Source organism: Artemia franciscana, chromosome 4, assembly GCF_032884065.1.
Source record: "Artemia franciscana chromosome 4, ASM3288406v1, whole genome shotgun sequence".
In the NCBI taxonomy this organism is placed as follows: Eukaryota; Metazoa; Arthropoda; class Branchiopoda; order Anostraca; family Artemiidae; genus Artemia; species Artemia franciscana.
In genome coordinates, this window is record NC_088866.1 from 11280837 (window position 1) to 11303189 (window position 22353).

The 22353-nt window shown below is 36.4% G+C and overlaps 1 protein-coding gene across 1 annotated transcript in view; it reads right to left on the reverse strand.

Annotated features, from left to right (window-relative positions):
* Positions 1-14315: 14315 nt before the first annotated feature.
* LOC136025985 (septin-1-like) overlaps positions 14316-22353 on the reverse strand; it is a 56978-nt gene continuing 48940 nt past the window's right edge. Inside the window, exons 6-8 of the mRNA XM_065702121.1 lie at positions 20222-20382; positions 17636-17749; positions 14316-15297 (exon numbers count right to left, since the gene is read on the reverse strand). Coding sequence (XP_065558193.1) covers positions 15168-15297; positions 17636-17749; positions 20222-20382 — 405 coding nt within the window. The 3' untranslated portion in view covers positions 14316-15167. The remainder of the gene's footprint in view (positions 15298-17635; positions 17750-20221; positions 20383-22353) is intronic.

Sequence of the window (22353 nt, forward strand, 5' to 3'; positions counted from 1 at the left end):
CGCATAAAGGGACAAATTTACGGTCATTCGATGATTAGTTTTATATTTGTTTTTTAATTTTCTTTATGCTGATAAATTTCATTATTTTGCGCTTCAAGGAATGAAAGGGCGTATCTCACTATTCCATAATTAAACAACTGAGCAAAAATCCAATTTACAAGGTTTTCGAAATTTCTTTTTTCTGTGTAAACTTGAATTCAAAAATCTGTAAAAATGTCTTATATTGCTAATAATATTGGTTTAATCTGGTATCTATTGCATAAAATTAGGTTTGATGGTCTTTAAATTGGAGGCACTGAAAGATTTATATTCCTTCATGAATGATTTCTCTTCAAAAAAGTAAGTGAATCTGCAAGTGCGAATTTGGCTCAATGACGAAGACCCTCTTTTGACCTCGCTAGCAACACAATAATTGATTTTCAGAAAAGTTTTGAGATACGCCTCTACAGGAATGATCAGTGCATACTTACCATCTTGACGTTTTTTTGTTATCTATCTTGTTTTTAACAGACTGTGATATACGCCTCTTTGCTTTGGGCTTGAAGTGTCCTATAGACTTTACGGATGTAAAAAGAGGTGTTGGTGAAACACCTGCCGTAAATTTTGTCTATTAAGATTGCTGGTATTTAATTCTCTTAAGGCTAATATATGGAGTTGCTGAATATATTCCACTTCAGAGCCACCATAGACATTGCTCCGTGTTGTTCTCTTTTTCATCACCACCTCTATTACTGATATCACGTTTATTATTCCTTCATGCCAACTAAAGGTAAATTTACTTGTAAAACAAAAAAGCTGATTTTTTTTTACAATGAGTAATAAATTTATTATTTTCAACCGTATCTTATTCTGAAAATTTTGCGATTGATCGCGATGGTAGACTTTACCGAGAGGAATCCTAACTATTCTACTAGTTGCGCTGATTTCGGCTCATCAGAAAACGTCGATCTTTATTTAAATGACTCTGAATTTTATACACATAATTATATGTGTAATTTTTTTACAAATATTTTGCAATTGCTTATTTTGTTTGCGAATGAGGAGGGATTAGTTAAAAGAATTAGCTAGCAGCGCTAATCTTGGGCCCATTTTCGCAAAATTGAGAGTTGAACCATGTTTGCCTGTCATCCCCGTGAAAGCAACCATTTTTCAACAAAAAGGTGGATTTCTCCATTCAGTTTACTCTGGTCTCAAGCCAGAGTTGAACCGGAGGTCTTGGTAAAGTTCTGCAAAAGGTGGATAAGAGGGTGAGGGAAGCAAAAACATACAACTGTTGAAAACTGGCGCAGAAACGTAGGTTCATGTTGATGGACGGCTTCCATCCAATTCGCATTCTCGTGAAAATGGACCCTTGTCTTGGCGCAGCTGTAGAAAGGAGAAATCGCTTCGCAAGTGGTGTAAACCTTTCTACTTCATGTCAGGGCGCAGAAACGTAGGTTCATGTTGGTGGACGGCTTCCATCCAATTCGCATTCTCGTGAAAATGGACCCTTGTCTTGGCGCAGCTGTAGAAAGGAGAAATCGCTTCGCAAGTGGTGTAAACCTTTCTACTTCATGTCAGATTAAAAACTAGCGCAAAAACGCAGGTTCATGTTGGCGGACGGCTTCCATCCAATTCGCATTCTCGTGAAAATGGACCCTTGTCTTGGCGCAGTCGTAGAAAGGAGAAATCGCTTCGCAAGTGGTGTAAACCTTTCTACTTCATGTCAGATTAAAAACTAGCGCAAAAACGCACGTTCAAAAACTAGCGCAAAAACGCAGGTTCATGTTGGCGGACGGCTTCCATCCAATTCGGATTCTCGTGAAAATGGACCCTTCTCTTGGCGCAGTCGTAGAAAGGAGAAATCGCTTCGCAAGTGGTGTAAACCTTTCTACTTCATGTCAGATTAAAAACTAGCGCAAAAACGCAGGTTCATGTTGGCGGACGGCTTCCATCCAATTCGCATTCTCGTGAAAATGGACCCTTGTCTTGGCGCAGTCGTAGAAAGGAGAAATCGCTTCGCAAGTGGTGTAAACCTATCTACTTCATGTCAGATTAAAAACTAGCGCAAAAACGCAGGTTCATGTTGGCGGACGGCTTCCATCCAATTCGCATTCTCGTGAAAATGGACCCTTGTCTTGGCGCAGTCGTAGAAAGGAGAAATCGCTCCGCAAGTGGTGTAAACCTTTCTAGTTCATGTCAGATTAAGAACTAGCGCAAAAACGCAGGTTCATGTTGGCGGACGGCTTCCATCCAATTCGCATTCTCGTGAAAATGGACCCTTGTCTTGGCGCAGTCGTAGAAAGGAGAAATTGCTTCGCAAGTGGTGTAAACCTTTCTACTTCATGTCAGATTAAAAACTAGCGCAAAAACGCAGGTTCATGTTGGCGGACGGCTTCCATCCAATTCACATTGTCGTGAAAATGGACCCTTGTCTTGGCGCAGTCGTAGAAAGGAGAAATCGCTTCGCAAGTGGTGTAAACCTATCTACTTCATGTCAGATTAAAAATTAGCGCAAAAACGCAGGTTCATGTTGGCGGACGGCTTCCATCCAATTCGCATTCTCGTGAAAATGGACCCTTGTCTTGGCGCAGTCGTAGAAAGGAGAAATCGCTTCGCAAGTGGTGTAAACCTTTCTACTTCATGTCAGATTAAAAACTAGCGCAAAAACGCAGGTTCAAGTTGGCGGACGGCTTCCATCCAATTCGCATTCTCGTGAAAATGGACCCTTGTCTTGGCGCAGTCGTAGAAAGTAGAAATCGCTTTGCAAGTGGTGTAAACCTTTCTACTTCATGTCAGATTAAAAACTAGCGCAAAATCGCAGGTTCAAGTTGGCGGACGGCTTCCATCCAATTCGCATTCTCGTGAAAATGGACCCTTGTCTTGGCGCAGTCGTAGAAAGGGAGAAATCGCTTCGCAAGTGGTGTAAACCTTTCTACTTCATGTCAGATTAAAAACTAGCGCAAAAACGCAGGTTCATGTTGGCGGACGGCTTCCAACCAATTCGCATTCTCGTGAAAATGGACCCTTGTCTTGGCGCAGTCGTAGAAAGGAGAAATCGCTTCGCAAGTGGTGTAAACCTTTCTACTTCATGTCAGATTAAAAACTAGCGCAAAAATGCAGGTTCATGTGGGTGAGCGACTTTCATCCAATTCACATTCTTGTGAAAATGGGCTCTTGTTTTTGCTCAGTTGTAGAAAAGGGAAATCGCTTCGCAACTAGTGTGAACCTATCTACTTCATGTCAAACTAAAAGCTTTGGTCGAGGATAAAAGATGAAGAGCTTAGATAACACCAATGACTTTGATTGTATTTCTTACAATTGGAGTACAACGATGATTTATGTGTAGTTTGAATTATTTTTTCTCGTGAGAATTTTTTATTTACTATTTCATGGCTTCCAGAGCTCATAGTCATACCCTCATTTTAACTCTTTTTAACCATTGCATAAGTCTATTCAATAGCTTTAGGTAATCCGAGTTAATTCGAGGTAACATCTTAATGAATTCTCTCAAATCAAGGTTATTAAAATTATTCGATGAAATGCAGAATCAAAATTACAGCATACACTGGCACCAAAATTGAATTTAATCGGAAAGAATTGTATGGTGCCTCTTAATTGAGTCTTGATCTTTTCCCCAAATAAATGAATCCCTTTACTAATTTGTCATTTTTAATGGACTACCGTTTTACACCCCTTTAGAACATTCCATTGAAAAGAACTCACAATTTTTTCATGCGTCCAGAGTTAGCAAAGAAGACTGGGAGCCGAAGAAAACGTGACCATCCTCAGTCTAATGTGGCTAAAATATCTAGTACTAGAAGTGGATTAGTATACTCAGTTTTAACTAAAATGATGCAAATTACTATATCTAAGCTGAGAATTGCTAAGTGACTCTGGTAATCTTTTGAATTTTCTGCTGTCTTTGGTCCAGAGAAGGAATCAAACTCGCTTAATACCAGGTCCGTGCATTTTGGTTGTTTTTATTGCCCTTAGTACTTTGCAAAATAAGCCAATATGGATCTGTTATTCACATTTTCTTGGTAGTCATCTGAAGACCGAAGACAATAATAATCCTACATGAGTTGTCAAATAGCACACCCCAGTTTGAACAACGAATTTCTAAAGAGAACAACATGTTATTCCTCAACGGAGCTAATAGGTAACCGGAAATATGTGAATAAATCAACAGATTACAATATAATTATTCGTTATTGGGGAGGGGATCCATCCGTGAAAGGTTATGGTGAATGGTTGTTAGGTCAGACACTAAGTTTCTCGGACATGCTGCGGGGTTAAGAAACCTGCCTATTGTGCTGGAGGTTATGGATGAATTCCCACTGACGGCGGATTTTTCAAGGATTGGTTTCAATTTTGGGAAAATAGGGGGCAAGGATTTTCTTCAACTTATTTTTTGGTAAAGATGTATTGTTTAGAGATCTATGAGAGGCAGATGTTCCCTCCTCCCAATTGGCACCCTCTGGATTTATCATTATAAATTAATTCAAAGAGTTGGTGTACCGCAGAACTTTCAAGTGAATCGACCCAAAACGTAAACCATTTTAAAAAAAATTAGATTAGATGTGAAAAATCTGGTTAGATTTAAAACAAGAAAATTGATTTGCATTGGTTCTCTAATAGGAAGGTTTTTTTAGCATAATTTTAACCGTGAATGTCACTGCAATATTTTCTCGCCTCCTAACCTGATATACAATAAGAGATTTTTTATTTACTTTGCCTTTTCTTCCTTATTCTGTGTATTGTTGCGTTGAAATAAAAACAGTATGTATCTTGCATTTTTTAAGTGATTTTAAACACGAGAGCATTTATATATCACAATTCACTTTCCGAAAACTAAAAAACAATACTTATATTCCACCAAGCTTGAAGACTCATTGCCCTGTATACAGAAAAAATTTCTTCAAAGAGATAAGTCCTTAGATTCAGGAGATATTCTGAAGAAGTCTTCAGACTTGAATTGGACTTTATTGTAAAGATGTGTATAGCAGTGTTAACGTTATGACTATCTAACTTCCAGAGGCGTAGCTACAGTATTTTTGTTGGGGGGGCGGGAGGCGATTGGGGTGATATTGAAGTAGGTGCTATTCAAGCGGTAGTAAAAAAAAGTAACTATTTAACAAATACGCTACTTGGTTAATGTAAAAACATTACGCTGTGCATTATAAACACACATTAAACAATCATTAATATAAGTGCTGGTGCTTGGCATATGGTAACATCGTCAGCAATGAGCTGCTGCAGACGACAGTAGTACATCGTAAACAAGCTTTCGGGTGGGCAAAGATGATTGTCGTGTAAACTCGGCTTTTTTCAATCAGATTCACCACTAATGCTGCAGTACATATCTTTCCTCCACTTCCCCTAACACTCAGCACAGAATGCTCAATCCCATAATTCAACCAAGCTCTATTCTAATAGCCCCGGGTATCGCGTTATTCATTTGCTTCTAATTTGGAATCGATTTTTACTCGGTCTAGCAAAGCATCTACCTCTGTTTAGCTTTATATTTGTGCGCACTCGCATCTTCATAACTGAAATAGTCTGCATTTTCATTATGCCATTTTAGCGCTATCTATTTTAATATTGGCGAGTCCACAACCTAATGAAGAAAAATGCAGATGGCTCTACAACCCAATGGTGGGAATAGAGCGAAAAGAAGGAAACGCGGATGCCGAGCAGGGAGAAATGAAAGAAGAAGGCGTGTGGGATGTGCTATTCTGACAAGGGTTAAAAACTGTGACAACCTCCAATCGTTAATGTTGGTCTCTTGTCGAACACTGGTAAACGTTTCGCTAACAAAGACAGTCGAAATTCCGAGGCTAAAGCATTTTGACGAAATCCCCCTGTGCATCAGCCAAGAAATTCCACCCATCCTGAGTCCAATAAAACCCCATTGGACCATGCCGAACTTCCTTCTGGTAAATTGCCGATCTCTCTGTAACAAGCTGAAAGATTTTGAAGTTTTACTCAGAGGTAAAAACGCAGCTGTTGCTGCTGTGACGGAAATCTGGAACCTTGATGATGCCTCACGACAAATTACAGGATATAATTCGTTCCTCAGCACGCGCAGTAGTAGAGGTGACATCTGATTCGTTTGAGTTGTTGCTATCTATGTGTGGAGGATATTTTATGCAAACTCCATTCTGAATATACAAACGCGAATCATGAGGTTATCTGGGTAATCTGTAAATATACTCATGTCTATCTCGCCGCTTTTCGTGTCTGATTTTCGCGCCCGTTTACTACCCAGAGAGCGCTAAAAACTGGCACGATCTTGTTTTTTACCTCTGAACTACAGCCGACTGAATCTGAAGCAGATATAGCTGTCCTGATTTTATAATCGCTGGGGATTTCAACCAGACTAAAAAAAGTTAGCTTACGGCCAGCCTCTCTCTGAAGCAGATTGTCAATATCTCCACCCACTCATCCGGCAGTACACTCGAGCTTGTCCTAACGAACACCGAAGACTCCTACCTCCCCCCTACTTCCCTAGGACCAATTGGGTTTTCTGATCACCATGTTTTGATATTCAAACCAAAACTTCGGTGAAGAAACCTATGTTTTCACAAGTGACAACAAGGCCCGTAACAGAGTCGGCTATACGTGAATATGGCCGGTGGTTTGCTACATACAATTTCCCTGAAGTGTTCATGGACGGTACCCTTGAGCAGAGAGTAAGTGCTTTCAATGAGGTACGTTCCTCCAAGTATTGTGAAATATTCACAACAAAAACAGTGACCCTGAGTGAATCAACAAACCATGGATCACCCCCGCAATAAAAGCCAAAATCCGCGAGCGAGCCAAAATCCGCGGGCGCTTACTTGGGTCCCGTGCCGTTAACGCCCTCCTAACCTCTATATGTACCACATTTCCTCTTGTGAATACCCAGGAAACAGGATCCCTGCTCGAAGATTGCCCCACAGATGTTTGATTGAATTAAGTGAGTTCGTTTTTTACAATTAACTAAGAAAAATGAAGACGGGAATCTCACCTTTTCCTGGCAAGATCCCTCCCAAACTTATTCATGAATATACTTTGTTCCTTGCTCTCCCACTCACCATTTTGATTAACCAATGCCTTGCATCTGTTGTTTTCCTCACCGGGGAAGAAAGTACACATACAGATTATTCCAAAAATACTCCCCCCCAAAGCTGTGATTACATGAGACCCATTTCCTTAACCCCATGCTTTGCAAAAATAAAAGACTTTCATACTCCACCACCTGTTGTCTCAAATTCGTGAATCCATAGACAAACATCAATGCGGAGGACTACCAAAAAGCTGAACATTCATATACCGACCGTATACTGAAGCAAGGTCGATCGCATTCTAAAGCGGCTTGAGACCCAGGGTCATTTTGTTGATCTAGCTACGATCAGTTTTCACAAAGCGTTTGACTTTCTATCTCACCTCATTGTATCCCTGAACTTAAAGCGAATGGGAGCAACGCGTCAAACTCTGTCAATTGTACTGGGTTTTCTGTCTGGACGCCAACAGAAACTATTTGCCCTCCATGAAGAAGACATTGACTCCGAATGGAGTGACATAACCTGCACAGGCCCCAAACTCGCAGGCATAACATTTCTTGCTGTGATCAACTACATATTTAGCGTGCGTAAAGACAGGTATTAGTTTGTGGATGACTTATCTCTCGTGCTTACTTATCTACTTGAGGGTAATGCTCCTATAGACCAGTTTGCTAGTGACATTTTTGACCAACTAAATTCCCAATGTAACAAGTCCAATCTTATCATTAACGTTACCAAGTCAAAATTCTTCGACTTTGTCCCCTAAAAAGAAAACTTGAAATCTCATTTTCTGTCGTGTAAGAAGTGAAGATACTCAGTTTTACTTTCTCCAGAGACTGTTCTTTCGCCGCGCTTGTTGACATTCTAATTAGAAAAGGTAATGTTTCACTTCAAACACTGTCCAAAATGCTTCGCTTTGGTTGTGATGTCAAGTCTCCTCCGTGCATATCTTTGTTATGTTATGTGTTACCAGTCTTGGAGTATACCTTGCCTGTATTGGGCCCTTCATTACTACACACTGCTCACCTGATGTACGACCTAGAGTTAGTGCAAAAAAGGGCAGTTAGGATTATCCTGGGTTCTAGAGATATTCCTTACCAAAAAGCACTCATTACATCAAATATTCAGTGCCTTGAACAAAGATTGTATGATCTCATCATGAGGTTTGGAAATGCACTGCTTTTAGACCCAGCCCATCGAGACATCTTTAGACCCAGCCCATCGAGACATCTTACCCGTAGACGGGCCCACCTGACCGCAGAACCAGACAGAAGTCCAAACTGATTCCTATACGTGCACGGACAAACCGATATTGTAATTCATTTGTGCCTTTTTTTACGTCTATATTTAACAGTACATAACTTTTATTTTTTATGTTTTTGCAACAGCAAATTAGCCAAGAGCTGCGAAAGTTATTTAATAAGCCGTTCTCTCTCTCTCGACTCTGTTAGATTTAATTTGTTGTACTAAACTTTTGTATATAGGATCTATTGAAACATTATTTATGATCTTTTATTAAATTGATTTTTTGGTGGGTTCGCCTATTTCTATAATAAATAGAATTGATGTCGGCAAGCCACATACAACCGAAAAAAAAAATCATAGCCAGGACAATAGCACTGTTTAAGCAAAGATGTAAATACAGGATAGGTCAAAGTATTGCCACAGATTGTGTGACATTATATTGTGACATATTCCCATATTTATATAGTGACCGTATCTCAAATTTGCAATTATTCGGAAAATAAAATAAATTATTAACTCGTCCGTTGGGCACTATTGACAAAGAATATCCTGAAAATCTGGAATTTCTTGCCATCATTGCGGCTTAAACCTTAAATAAATAAAAAATTACCAGGGATACTAACTGGAAGGGATAATTGAGTCCTAGAACTTAGAAATTACCTTTCCCTTTGTATCTTTGTTAAAAAAAAAGAATTCTATAAAAAAATTTCTTGCATAAATCAGGGTGTGGGGGTATACATTTCCGGAGTGGGGTTACACTGACTAATGTTTTTATGTATATAGATCCCTTTACAAGCAACGCTCGGTCTCCTAGTGCGGCACGATAAAATTGACAACAATAGAAAAAAAGAATGGGTTGATACCCCTTATTCGTCCAAAAAAATCTCTAAATTGTGAGAAAAGTATACATACTTTGTTTAAATTCACTTTATTCTATTGTCAGCAGGCATTTCTTATAGCATGCTGATGCAGAGATAAATGTCCCAAAAGTAGTGCCGGCGTTGTGTAAAATGCGACTAATTTTAGTCTTAATTGTTAGCGCATTTATGTCAATTTTCCTTTTGGAGCTGATTAAAAAAATATTTAGAAAAGCGAAAATAGCAAGAAGTCAGTATGGTATTGTCCGTAGAGGCGGTTCTACATGTATGGGTTAGTATGTGAATCCGAAACATAAGGAATAGGAGGTTATCAGCGCTTATCAGGCATTTTGATGACAAATAAGAGAACTGGAGTCCCTCTGACCAAGCTACATCCGATTTGACCTATCTAGTTAGCGTACGAATATCAGTGTAAAAAGTGATAAGTCTTATTTTCTTTTACAATGATTTCTTTTTCATTAAGGGAATTATATTCACTGTGTATATTTTCTTATTCTTCAATGATCCCATTTCTGTCGTAAGTGCAGGTTTTGAAAGTTTTCCACTTTTCATTTCCACTTTTGAAAGTTAACAAGCGAATCTAATCTTGGACTGATAGATTTTAGGAAGCAAAAGCACATTAAATATCAGGTGAAAAAATTGACCTGAGCGAATGTGGCGAAACAGGAAGCATAGAACATTTTTTCAATTTTGCCATTTACTAAAATCCCATTTTTACTTGATGATATGATTTAAAAGGCAGTATATTTGGAAAAATGTTAATGTGAAACATACTATGAAGTGTAATGGACCCCTATTTTTCTCGTTTTCCTTATGTTAAAAACGAGCATGGATTAATTAAAAAATTATCTGCTCAAAGTAAATAGCAAATTTGACACTTAAAACGAGCTTTTAAAATTTTAAAGCTACTTAATAGATTATAGTTCTTTTCAATTTACGGGGGGACTGCCCCCTCCCTCAACAACACCAAGGCTAACTTCCAACTCTGGTCTGGAGCTTGTTGGTGGTTTCTCCCAAGCATAAAAATAATGGGACAAAGTTTTTCTTTCTATAGTCGGCCACGTAACAGTCGCTACTTCTAATAAAGTTGTCGCACAGTCAAGTTGTCTGAGGCGTCAGATATTCCGGTGAGCACTCATCTGGAATCTTACTCTCTTGTTTTCGCCACTTTTGAAAATCTCTAACAATCTCATTGATGAAAAAATTGGACGCATAGGCGAGTCACCAACGTTGTTCCTGAAAATTGCTGGTGTCCTTGTATGTCCTAGAACTGCTTACAGGGGATATTGTATGCAAAAATATGCTTGGAAATACAGACTGTGAAATATAGACCTTTTCCTTTCCTGGATCTCCTCCATACATGTACCAACGATGGCCTCCGAGGCAGCACAACCCCCTGAATCTCACTATTTTTTGGATATTTAAATGTCCAAAAATTTAAGCAGCTTTGTTGCAGCAATGACTTTGACCATGAGCTGTAAAAACCTTCAAGCTTGAGTTATGAAATTGCTCCTGTAAACAAAAACGAGAGAGCTCATGGAAGCTTGCTATAAGGAATATTAGAACAAAAACCGGGATAGCAGCACCGGTTCGTAAATTCTCCCTAGCCTTTCTAAATATGCGACCGACAATGACAAATTTTGCATGTACCTATCTTTGTCATTTACAACGGTATTGTGAAACAGAATGTACAAGAAACAAAATCCAATTTTTAAGAATTTTAATTTGTGGTGACTCAATTGGGTTGACATCATACAAAGTAAGGTGCACGACTTAGCATGTAACTTCGGTTGATTACCATTCTACCATCCTAACAGAGCTTGTTAGCTACAATTCAATTAATAATTGAGATTCTACGAGCTTGTAAGAAGTTCTAACTAATAATTATACTCTGATATAATTCGAAACGTTGTTGAAGAAAATTCTGGCAGGATTTTTAGAGCGAAAATCAGAAACTTCAAGGAATAAAAAATTTTGCTTTTGGAACAAGGTTTTGAATAAAACAAAAAAGAAGTTGATGTATAAAGGTGAGAGTAAAGAAACGCACAAGACTTCTTAGTCCAAACTGGCGTTGCTAATATCGGTGTCTTAGCCCCTCAACCAGGAAGTGCAATGAAGGAGGGGGGGGTGTCAGCCATCCTGCGCTTTCGAACACCCTTTCTGATAACGATATGTTATTCCCTGGATTACCCATGTCACAATAGCTGTTCTGCATACCACCTCATGGTGGTCTGTATACCTCACTACAAACAAGAATTAAAAGCAGCAAATTTCATCGTTCAAGGAGATACTTAACAACTTTTGTGTTTTATAGTTGTATGTTGCATTTTGATATTCATTTTGAAATACTGGTTTGAATCCCTATCCAATGTTTACATTAAAAATTTTTTTTACTTTAGATTCCCCATCCTATTTATACATTTTCTCGAATTTAGTAACAAATGAACTGGCGAAAACAGGGCATAACCAGACATTGTAAGAACCCTAAGGCTTATAATGGAGCTCCATAGCTAGAGGACTCATATTTCAGTGTAAACTGTTAATTATTATAGGAAAACAAGGACCTTACTATTTTAAAATATAATTTTGCTAATTTGACACTGTCTCTATAAAAATACCAAATTTAACGTCCAAGGAAACCAAAATAAAAACAATTGCGCCATCTGTAGTGAATTTAGGCATATTACCGCCTGTAATCCATTTGTTTCCTAAAATTTTTCTTTCGGTTGTTCGGTAGCACTATATTTTGTCAGTGTTCCCACGTTGACCCGTGAAACTAAATAAGCAAAATTGATTAACAAATTATGTCGACGTTTTTCATCCATAACATTTCATCAGGGACGGGTCTCCATCATTTCTATGGGGGGGGGGGCAAGAGCGGTTCATAACAGGATAGTCAAGGGGCATGGGATATATAATAAATTTTTCTATATTACTGAAGGGGCAACAGACCCCCCTCCCAAACGACGCCCTTGCATTTCATACATTAAGAATCTTTTGATTCCTAGAGAATTTCTACATCTTCTTCAACTGTTTGTCGCCAAACGTTTTAAGTTAATTTTTGGCTGATTTACCATTCTCGTTCTTTTTTATCGTTCCCGTTTTTTTAATTAGTTTCCACTACTGCCAAAACTCTACAACTCCATTCGGATGTCTTTTTCATTAATAGTTTGATTCCAAGCGTCCCCGTTTTGTAAGGCGTGTATAATTGCGATGGTTTCTTCAGAACCAACTCAAACAATCAAGATTTCGTTTCACTGGCCCCGGTACTTAATACAATGCTTTCAGGTACGACATAGACTTTTTTATATCAAAACTTAATTCCAATGTTTCGAACCTGCTCAATTAACTTAATCAAAGAAAGAATCTGGCTGGCACAATAGAAGTGTTCTTCAAGTTTGAGTATTATTTCGTTGTTATTCCAGAAAACTCAGTTTCGACAATAATAGTATATCAATACCTCGGTTATCCAAATAAACCACCATTTTCACAGCTCTAAAAAATAGTAGACCAAATTTATAGACAAAGAAGAAATATATTAATCCTTATTAGACAGTATACATAAAAAAGCATCTAAAGGCGACACAAATAAAAAAAAAACAACTGGGCGTATGTGAAACTGCATCGAGAGGAAGAGGGTTTCAAACTAGCCGAAATATCAACTAAAACAAGTAGACGTTCAACTGAGGTTAAACAAATGTAAAAAATAAGGCAATAGGACAAACCACGGATAATTCATTTTAAAAAGAACACCGACTCTTAGTAATTTCCAGTAAAAAAAAAAAAAAAAAAAAAAAAAAAAAAAAAAAAAAAAAAAAAAAAAAAAAAAAAAAAAAAAAAAAAAAAAAAACACACACAAAAGGAATATTTCCTTCCAACTACTATTTTAATTACAATTATAAGAACACAAGCAGACGATAGCGATCCAAGATGAGTAGACACCAGTTAGAAGATAGGGTGTTAACAATATTACGATACGAATCACAAGTGCTCTCTCAACTTTTTCGTGTCCAACTGACGCCCCTGCTGCAGAGGGTCAAATAAGCAACGATTTCTCAGGAATCGATTCCCTCTTTCCCTACAGAAAGAGGATATAAGCGCTTGTCGGTTGAGATCACCGAAAATCCTTTGGTGTCAGAAAAAAAAAAGTTTCAAGATGTACACTCCCATAGCTAAATGCCTAAAACTGAACCCCTTATTTTGAGTAAAATTCAGTAAAAACTGAGAACAGCAACCAAAAACAAAGCCAATTAAATTGGATTTCCAGTTATATACAGACAATATATGTTCATTTGCATTTCTTTCACTCTGTTAATTTCTTTTGTAGGTTGCAAACAGGAGGGGCTCCGATTAAATTATGAATGCTGCTTGCCTGGAGCTTTTCATTTTGCGTAAGTCTAGGCACTGTTATCCAAATGGTCTGGATTTACAATGACCCAACCATTATCACAACAACTCTTTGGAACCGCCTTTAATTCGATCAGATTTAACATCTGCTCTGTTCTATCACCTAGTGGAAATTGACTCTTCTTAGGTACCCCCAATGAACCTATCTCATAACGAGCCTTGGTGCCTTCTGTGGTTGCATTTTGTATGACATACGGTTAAAAACTCAGATGTAATCCCTAGTAGAAGAGGATCTTTTGTATTCAAGCAGAATTCTCTTCTTGAACACTGTATCCATTAGACTAGTCTGTAGTGCAACTGAAACCCTTTTCTTGGCTTTTTTCATTCTCCCATTACCATTAGCTAGGATCAAAAGATATTTTTTATATACATTTATTTAGGCAAAAAAGTAATGTCTCTTGCTAGCGGCTGGAGACAGGAAACTGGTATTAGTATCTGATTGGTAACAGGAAACTGGTATTTGTACCTAATTGGTAACAGGAAAATGGTATTGGTATCTAGCTGTGAACGTATGCAACAAAACAAAACTGCATTCCCGCCTGTGGTATTGTAATACGATCTACGCGTCGGAGCGCGGGCTTGGAGGAGGCGCCAAGTTCAGGGCTCTGTACCAAAAGCTTCTCATGGGCAAGATAGGAGTTTTCATAACTGTATTGGTAACTAGGCTGTGTTAAAGATGGACTATTCAACTGACTAATTAACGTTGTCTATTTTATTGTAGCTAATACTCTTAACTTCGGATCCAACTGATACTGAGTTTTTGTGTGATAAATGTCTTTATTCAAGTTGTAAAAGAAGAAAAACATGTCTCAACAAAAACACTAAGACTAGAACCTTAATACAAAAAAAAACAAAAAAAAAAACAACTAAATATCTATCTAGAGAAAGGAGCTTGTAGGGTTAAAACCCACTAAGAAACAACCCGAATTTAACATAAGAACCTCTATTAAGACAGAAAAGAGAGAGATGCAATAGAAAGGTGTAAAAAAGTAATAGTTTATTTATATACATTTGAAAATATTTCTTAACATAAATAATTAGTTTAAATAAAGTCGAACAAGATTGAGTCTTATTACAGCTAGTTAAATGAACTCCACATTTGTATCAAAACACTTTAATAGAGACTTCAAAAACAGTGTAAGGAATTGTGTTTCTAAAGAAGCAACATACATCGTCATCTATTCGTGATAATTTGGGGGGGGGGGGGTAAATGTATTTTTAAATATCTGGAAGGAGGGTGAGCAAATCTGTTTTTTTTTTAACGAAACTAAAAAACAGAATTTTTTCAATGAAAATAAAAAAAAAATATTTTGCACAATCTAGGGGGTGGGGCAAAAAATATAATTGGGGAGACACAAGCCTCCTCCCCCATAATTGACGCCTCATGTAACATTTCATAATGTACATATTAGACATGTATAGTCATTGATAAAAACCTATTTGTGAATCCATGGGCAAAACTAGGTATAAGAAAGAATGGCAATGAACAAACAAGTTGGCATTAAGCAACGATTAAGAAAGCAATACATAAAAAAGAAATGTTCCCAGTCTTCAGAGCTTGTGTGGACAAGAGAATATATATTATTTTGCTGAAAATAGAATTGTAAAATTATGGTTGTTGCTTAAGCTGAGCATGCATTTGTGCCAACATTTTCTGCATTCTCTGGAGTTCAGCTTCCTTTTCTTGGAGAATTTTATCTTTTTCAGACTTGTCGTCTGTACTCTGTACGTGGGATGCACTGGAAATAAAAATTCACAATGAGCGAAAAACTATGATTCGAAATAAATAAAGCAAAAACTAAATAGTATAATTTTTTCTTAGTGTTAGTTCAAAGACCCTGAGAGGCAAAACTCAGTAGCTCGACATAACTCGGTAGATAATTTTTATTAGAACGGTTTACGCGGCTTGATCATGAAATCCGGACGGATATAAACTGTGTAACTACAACTTAGACTTCCGGCATTGTTGAAGAAAAGGTTTATAAGACACTAAATCTATTACAATGGTTCCCCGAGGGAAAGTATTTCTGAAAATCCGTTTTTTATTTCTTAAAAGTTAGTTCAAGAGACACAATTATAGAATACCAATGCATAAGGTTGACTAGCGGCATATCAGACCCTAATATTTTAATGGTCAGGTGCCACGAAAGATGTCATAAAAAATATGATAGGGTGAGACTTCAAAATACTTATATCTTTGGAGATTTCTCAGCAGGTGACCCGGAGCAGATGCTTTGGACAAGGTGGAATCTAAAAGTATACTTAAAAAAAGTCTACTTCAGGCCATTTGAGGCAATCAGTTTGTAGCATTAGCATAAATATTAGGTCACTACATAAGGATGTAACCCCCTCCCTTTCATAACTGCCACTGTTTCTTGTGAACTTCATCTTTATTCTCAATGGTCTCCTGCCACTCCCCCCAACATTTCGCAACCAAAGGGTAATAATCCACTGGTTCAAATAACTGACAGAAAATTCCTTTTTAGAATTAAAAAGTCTAAATTTTAACATTCATGAAATACGCTTAGATGAGTACAAAAATACAGAAAAATAAAATAAAAATGGAAACAATAAACAAGAAAAAATTCACAAAAAACAAATAACATCTCAGCTACTTAACCAACACAATTAAGCTATACAGTTAAGTGGAAAGTGGACAATATTTTCTCGACGCTTACGGAACCTGTCCACAAGCTGTTTTTTTTTTTTTTTTTGAAGAAATATCAAAAACACCATATCTACTCGAAATGTACGGTTGCGAGTCGAAAGCGGCAACTGAAGAAGATAGTTGCAAAAATAAAAAAAAGAATAGAGATCTAATTTTGTTCGGCTCAGATATTTTTGAAAAAAAAAAAAAACTCCACAAAGGGACCAAGAAGAAGGCATGCGGGGCGAAAAAAAGCGTTGTAAAGCCAACCCAGGGATATTTTGTGAAACTGGCCCTGAATTCGAGCTTGATATATATATATATATATATATATATATATATATATATATATATATATATATATATATATATATATATATATATATATATATATATATATTATAGCAAACAGCGCCTTTCTTAATTCATGTTCATAGGATAGGGGATGGAGGGGGGGTCTTGTATTAGTCTATATGCTAAAAAAGTGTCCCTTTTCTATTTAGTTTTTTTTTTTACTTCGTTTTATTTGTCACATGGCTAATTTCATCTTATATCATTTATCCGTAAATATTAAGGCGTAATCCACCATTTACGCAAGCTGTTTTGAATAATTATTTTAGATTTAGGATTCAAGTTCCTTATTTCATCGAGAACTACTAAACTAAGTCCTTATTGCCTATATTTTCACTCAGACAAGGAAGAAATATAGCTAATCTCAAAAATCATATACTCTGACCCGACATCAGCCGTAAAACTAGCGTCAACAAACAAGTAAACGACTTCAGTTTCTCAGGGTCACTTCGGACCAATCTACGGAGGGCCTTCTTCCCCTATTGGTATGTACGTTATGTATTATGCAGATTTCCAAGCAGCATCAAATACCACAACGACTCTAGCTTGATAAAATTCACAACCCTATTGACTCTTATTGCAAACTCCAATTAAACTTCCTGGGTTTTGTTAGCGTATCCCATGTATCATTTTTTTTCCTCAAATACTACAACGACTCAGCCTGATAAAATTCACAACCCTATTGACTCTTATTGCAAACCCCAATTAAACTTCCTGGGTTTTGTTAACGTATCCCATGTATCATTCAATTCGAATTGGCCACCACATTCAATTCGAATTGGCTACTTGCTCATGTTAGTTGTTATCCATGTGTTTTTGCCCCGTTTGACCTATGCTTTATATGCCGAGAAATCAAGTTTGGGCTACTTTTTCACTGTGAAGTGAAATAATGAAAAACTGCATGAAACAAAAACGAAAAAGGGAAGTAAATTTAAGACAGAATTTGGGCTTTTTAATCAGATATAATTATTTGCACACTTTGAAAAAGGTAACCACAACCAGTTAATTCTTTTTTGAATTTTTTTCTGTTCTTCATTATATTGAGTTACTTAGAAAAGTAGAAGAAAAAAAAAACTTACACAGCGTTATTCCTTGAGTTGGCAGCAGAGACAGTCCCTTTTGCGAGCCTTTCAGATCTATAGTTTTCATAATGTACATCTCCTGTTACTTCCTGTAAATCCTGCATATGAGTACTGAAAAAAAAAGCTGGGGATAGAACTAATGAGCAAGGAGAAAAACAAATGTATAAACAACTAAAAACACATATGTTGCTCCTTGTTCCTGTTATTACATATAAATCATGTCTTCAAAAAAAGCATTAGAATATGATTGTTATCCGGATATACATAGATGTTCAGATTTTTTTTCTGTTTGTTTATTTTTTTTAAGGATAGTGAAATGCCAGAGAGCCATTTGAGGCCTAGACCTTCGAAAATAGCCCACAAATTTTGAAGATTTTCTTTAAACAGATTCTTGCAACAAGAGCGAAACTTCTAAACCTAAACTAAAGTTCAAATAAAAACAATCTATGACATTTTTTAAGGATAGTGAAATGCCAAAGAGCCATTTGAGGCCTAAACGTTCGAAAATAGCCCCAAAATTTTGAAGTTGCACAAATTTCCGCTGTAAGAGCGAAACTTTTTTCGTTTTTTCTTAAATTTTAGAAACATTCCAAACCTAAACTAAAGTTCAAATAAAAACAATCTATGATAGTTTTTAAGGATAGTAAAATGCCAAAGAGCCATTTGAGGCCTAAACGTTCGAAAATAGCCCCAAAATTTTGAAGTTGCACAAATTTCCGCTGTAAGAGCGAAACTTTTTTCGTTTTTTCTTAAATTTTAGAAACATTCCAAACCAAAACTGAAGTTCAAATCAAAACAATCTATGAATATTGAACATACGGGCGTAAAAAAAACTCAATTTTATTAAGACTGTGTTAGTCACCACCTCCGATATACTAATTCATTTCAAAGAGGGTTCGGTTCACGTGAAATTTAACCTACATTGATTATCTACTTCGATAAGTTTCGAAACTCCGTACGTCATAGTTAATCGCCCGAATTTCTCGTGCGATTACTAAAATAAGATATTTTTACGGCCTTCAAGATTAAATGCATCTGAGGTGTCCTTTTCTATTTTTAGAGTCAATGGTATACATGGATATAGTTCAGGACTATTTCTATTAATACACAGCAGGGATCTAAGTTTTTGGCTAACGTTATTTTTTTTTATAATAAGACACCCACTTCTAGGAACAGAATTACAATAGACCAAGTTGGCCGTCGGAATAGGGCCAATTAAAATGAAATCACTGTTGAAACACCAATATATAATCATAATATATAGCCACAATTGAAAAGGCAGATGAATTATTAACACTAATCTCTTTTCGCTCTTCTTTCTTTTATTTAACTAATCTAACAAAATACTAACCCAATATGTATCGTTTTTTTTTTCTGAATAGCTTGGTAACTCTCTTCATCAACAGATCAATTGGTTCAATTTTGAGCATTTGCAATTTGGAACTTAGTATACAACTCAAGGATATACTCAATTAATTGAATAATTGTATGACGGCTTGTATTTTAGTTTTTCATTTCATTTTATATTTTTATGGTTTAAAGATGCAGTAGAACTAACTTTAATACAAAAACTTTCAGTCGCAAACTATTTGTAGAAGCAAGAAAAGAAGATGCAGGCTAACACAAGCCATAGACATAGGGTAACACGTTTTGACGAAACTGAAAACATTTAAACAAATCAGAAAAAGATGACACACAAGTAGAGATGTTAACAATTGGTCCAACATTCTTATTTTAGTAAGAGCTATATTATCAGACTAGCAAAAAATAAAATAAAAGTATCACATTAATCCCACGGACATGCAGCAGATCCGACATTTGAAACTAATTTAATTTAGAAAATTATATAATTAAATAATATAATTATAATATTATATTATATTTTAATATTATATATTAATTTATATATTATAATAAAATTATATAATTTAATTTAGGTTTTCGGTGCATATAAGTGGTAGAATTTTACTGATTCAAATGGTAGGAGTATATTTTCACCTTGACGAATCAAAAAAATTAATGAACACTACAGCATGGACTCTATAGAACCTTTACATTTTTATCTTGGTCTACTCCGGTCTGAAAAATTACCTAGGACTTAAGCAAATATAAGGGCAGAAAATAATTTTTCATCGTGAGGAATCAAGAAAATTAATAAACATTACAGCCTGAGCTCTACAGATGTCTTTACATCTATATCTTAGTTTACTCCCGTCTGAAAAACTACCAACAAATTACCTAGGGTTTTACCGATTAAATAGTAAAACGTATTTTAATCGTGACGTATCAAGAAAATTAACAAATGGTAAAATTGCGACTTTCAACAAGTCCTTACGTTTGTAGTTTAGTTTACTTCTATTCGAAAAACTACGTAAATACCGGTATTTTCTCTATTATATTCTTTTTATACATGTCACAACGCTTTATCAGTCCATAATAGGGTTTTCGGGCCACATGTTGAGTGTTAAGTGGCCCACATGCCACGCGAAGGCCGTATTTTTGCAAGTTAGTCTACCGAAATGTCAAATCCAGTTTGCACAAGCTATTCGATCCATTCAAGTTGATAATCACTTCTCAACTTACATGAGCATCGTTCTAAGTTTAACGAAGTCACAGTGATCTGGATTTTCCACTTCTACAACTCCCCATGGGTACTGACGACCTCGAACTTTTCTTCCACGAACTTCTATTAAAGTATTTGCTCCACAAACAGCAAATGGAATGGTTTGCTTTAGCTGTTTTACCTAAAAAAAAATGGTACAAGAAAATTTCAATAACTTTACTAGTAAGGTAACTGAACTAAGCTAAAACAGAGAGATGACTATCGATAGTCATCGAGATAGCATCCTTGGGTCGAGGAGTCAGAGCAGGAGTCGAGGAGCAATTTCAGTATTAAAGCTGATGAATCAAGGACTTTTTTAAGTAGTTACCCCGCGTTCAATATAGCTTAATTATACTAATTGAATAAGCATAAGTATTATGCTCAATTAATACCAAATCAATTATTAAAGTCTAATGAATACCGTTTGGACAGCGAAAATTTTGGGAAGTAATTTAGAAATTAGAAGAAATGGTCAAAATCTAGCGGTCTAACTTTCTCTCTCTATAAGCCTATGATGTTCCTATTACATCGAAGGTATATCGAAAACGACAAAATTGAACGCAATTCAATCATTACAATTGCCCACCGAACGCCAAAAATGATTACAAAAAAAAAAAATGAATGGAACGTGACGTTACTCTCCGACAACCGAATAATGGATCATTATTATTTCCGAAAAACTGCGTTTTGGCATCTCTGGTCTTTGGTCTGGTTCTGGCAAACTCGAGTATTGGCCGAATAAAAGAACAATAAAGTTGAAGAAGGTCCTTAGGGGGTAAGAATATTTTATCAAAAGTTTTAGAAGGGAAACCGAAGGGGAAGCTTGTTGGAAGATGTTTTGAACATGGGCATCCTACTTCAAGACAGCAGTAATTGTCACCCCAAGTAGTTTAACGCATGTGACAGAAATTTTGGGAGAAATGGGGTTTGTGAAAGTGGGGAGGATTTTAAAAATTAACTGTCATAACTGACGATTAATAGGGTTCACTTTCATCTTCGACAAAGAAGATATTTCGTCGGCAAACCTCAAGTGCAGACAGGTCGTCCACATACTTCCGTCACTTTGCGTGGTCAGTCATGAGGCTTTTGACCATTATAAGGAATAAAATAGGACCCATCCCATTTTATCCCAAAACTGGCACATATTATGTGCCTTTTTCGAAGATTTTCATTAAAACTGATAAAGTAAAAAACCACTTCACTTTCTTTCGTTCCACCAAAACTTTGCTTCACATAACACCATGAACACTCAAATAAGAATTGATTAGTAAATATGCAACAAATAACCCGGAAATTAAATATTCAAAACTTTCTAAAAAAAAAAATTAAACTGCAGTTTATCAATGGGTTCAGAATTCTTATTTGATTTATTTCTATTTTTTTATTATCTTCTATTAGGGTAATATTTATTGATGTTTTCGGGGGGGGGGGGAGAGGGGGTAGGAGTATTGAATGAAAATCATCCGTCTGAAGTAGTTGAAAAAATTAATAAAATAGTGTCAGATATTTATGATAGCACGTATCCAATTGAAAGAATAGACCGAGAAAGTCATGGTGTGAGGAGTTGCTTAATTTGTTCGCAATGAGAAATCAGGCATGTGAAGGATCCAAAGAATAATAAACTCCATAAGGCGTATAAAGAAATTAGGAACAGGGCATATGCCATAAAAAGCCAAAAAAGAAAGCATATTTACAATGTGTTTGAAGAAAAACGTTGGTTTTGCCTTTCTTCCTTCCTGTCCTTGAGTGCTTAGTGAATATTTCTATGAAAAAAAAGAATTTCCAAATGCACATAATATAGCTAAAGTTCTACTCTTGCATAAAGGCGGGGTCAAAACTGACATTTCAAATTCGAGATCAATATCAATCCTGCCGATGTATTCAAGGATTTACGAAAACAATTTTCACCACCAGCTTTATGAATATTTGACAACAATATGGGTTTTACCCAGGGTTGCCACCCTAATAAACTTTCTCGGCCATTTTTTTATAAACGGTAGAATTCCTCAGTGATCAGTTCTAGGTCCTCGGATGTGCTTGATATTCAGACACAATAAGATCCTACATTCCCGGAGCTTCAATTACTTCATTTGCAGACAACACAGTTCTTGTT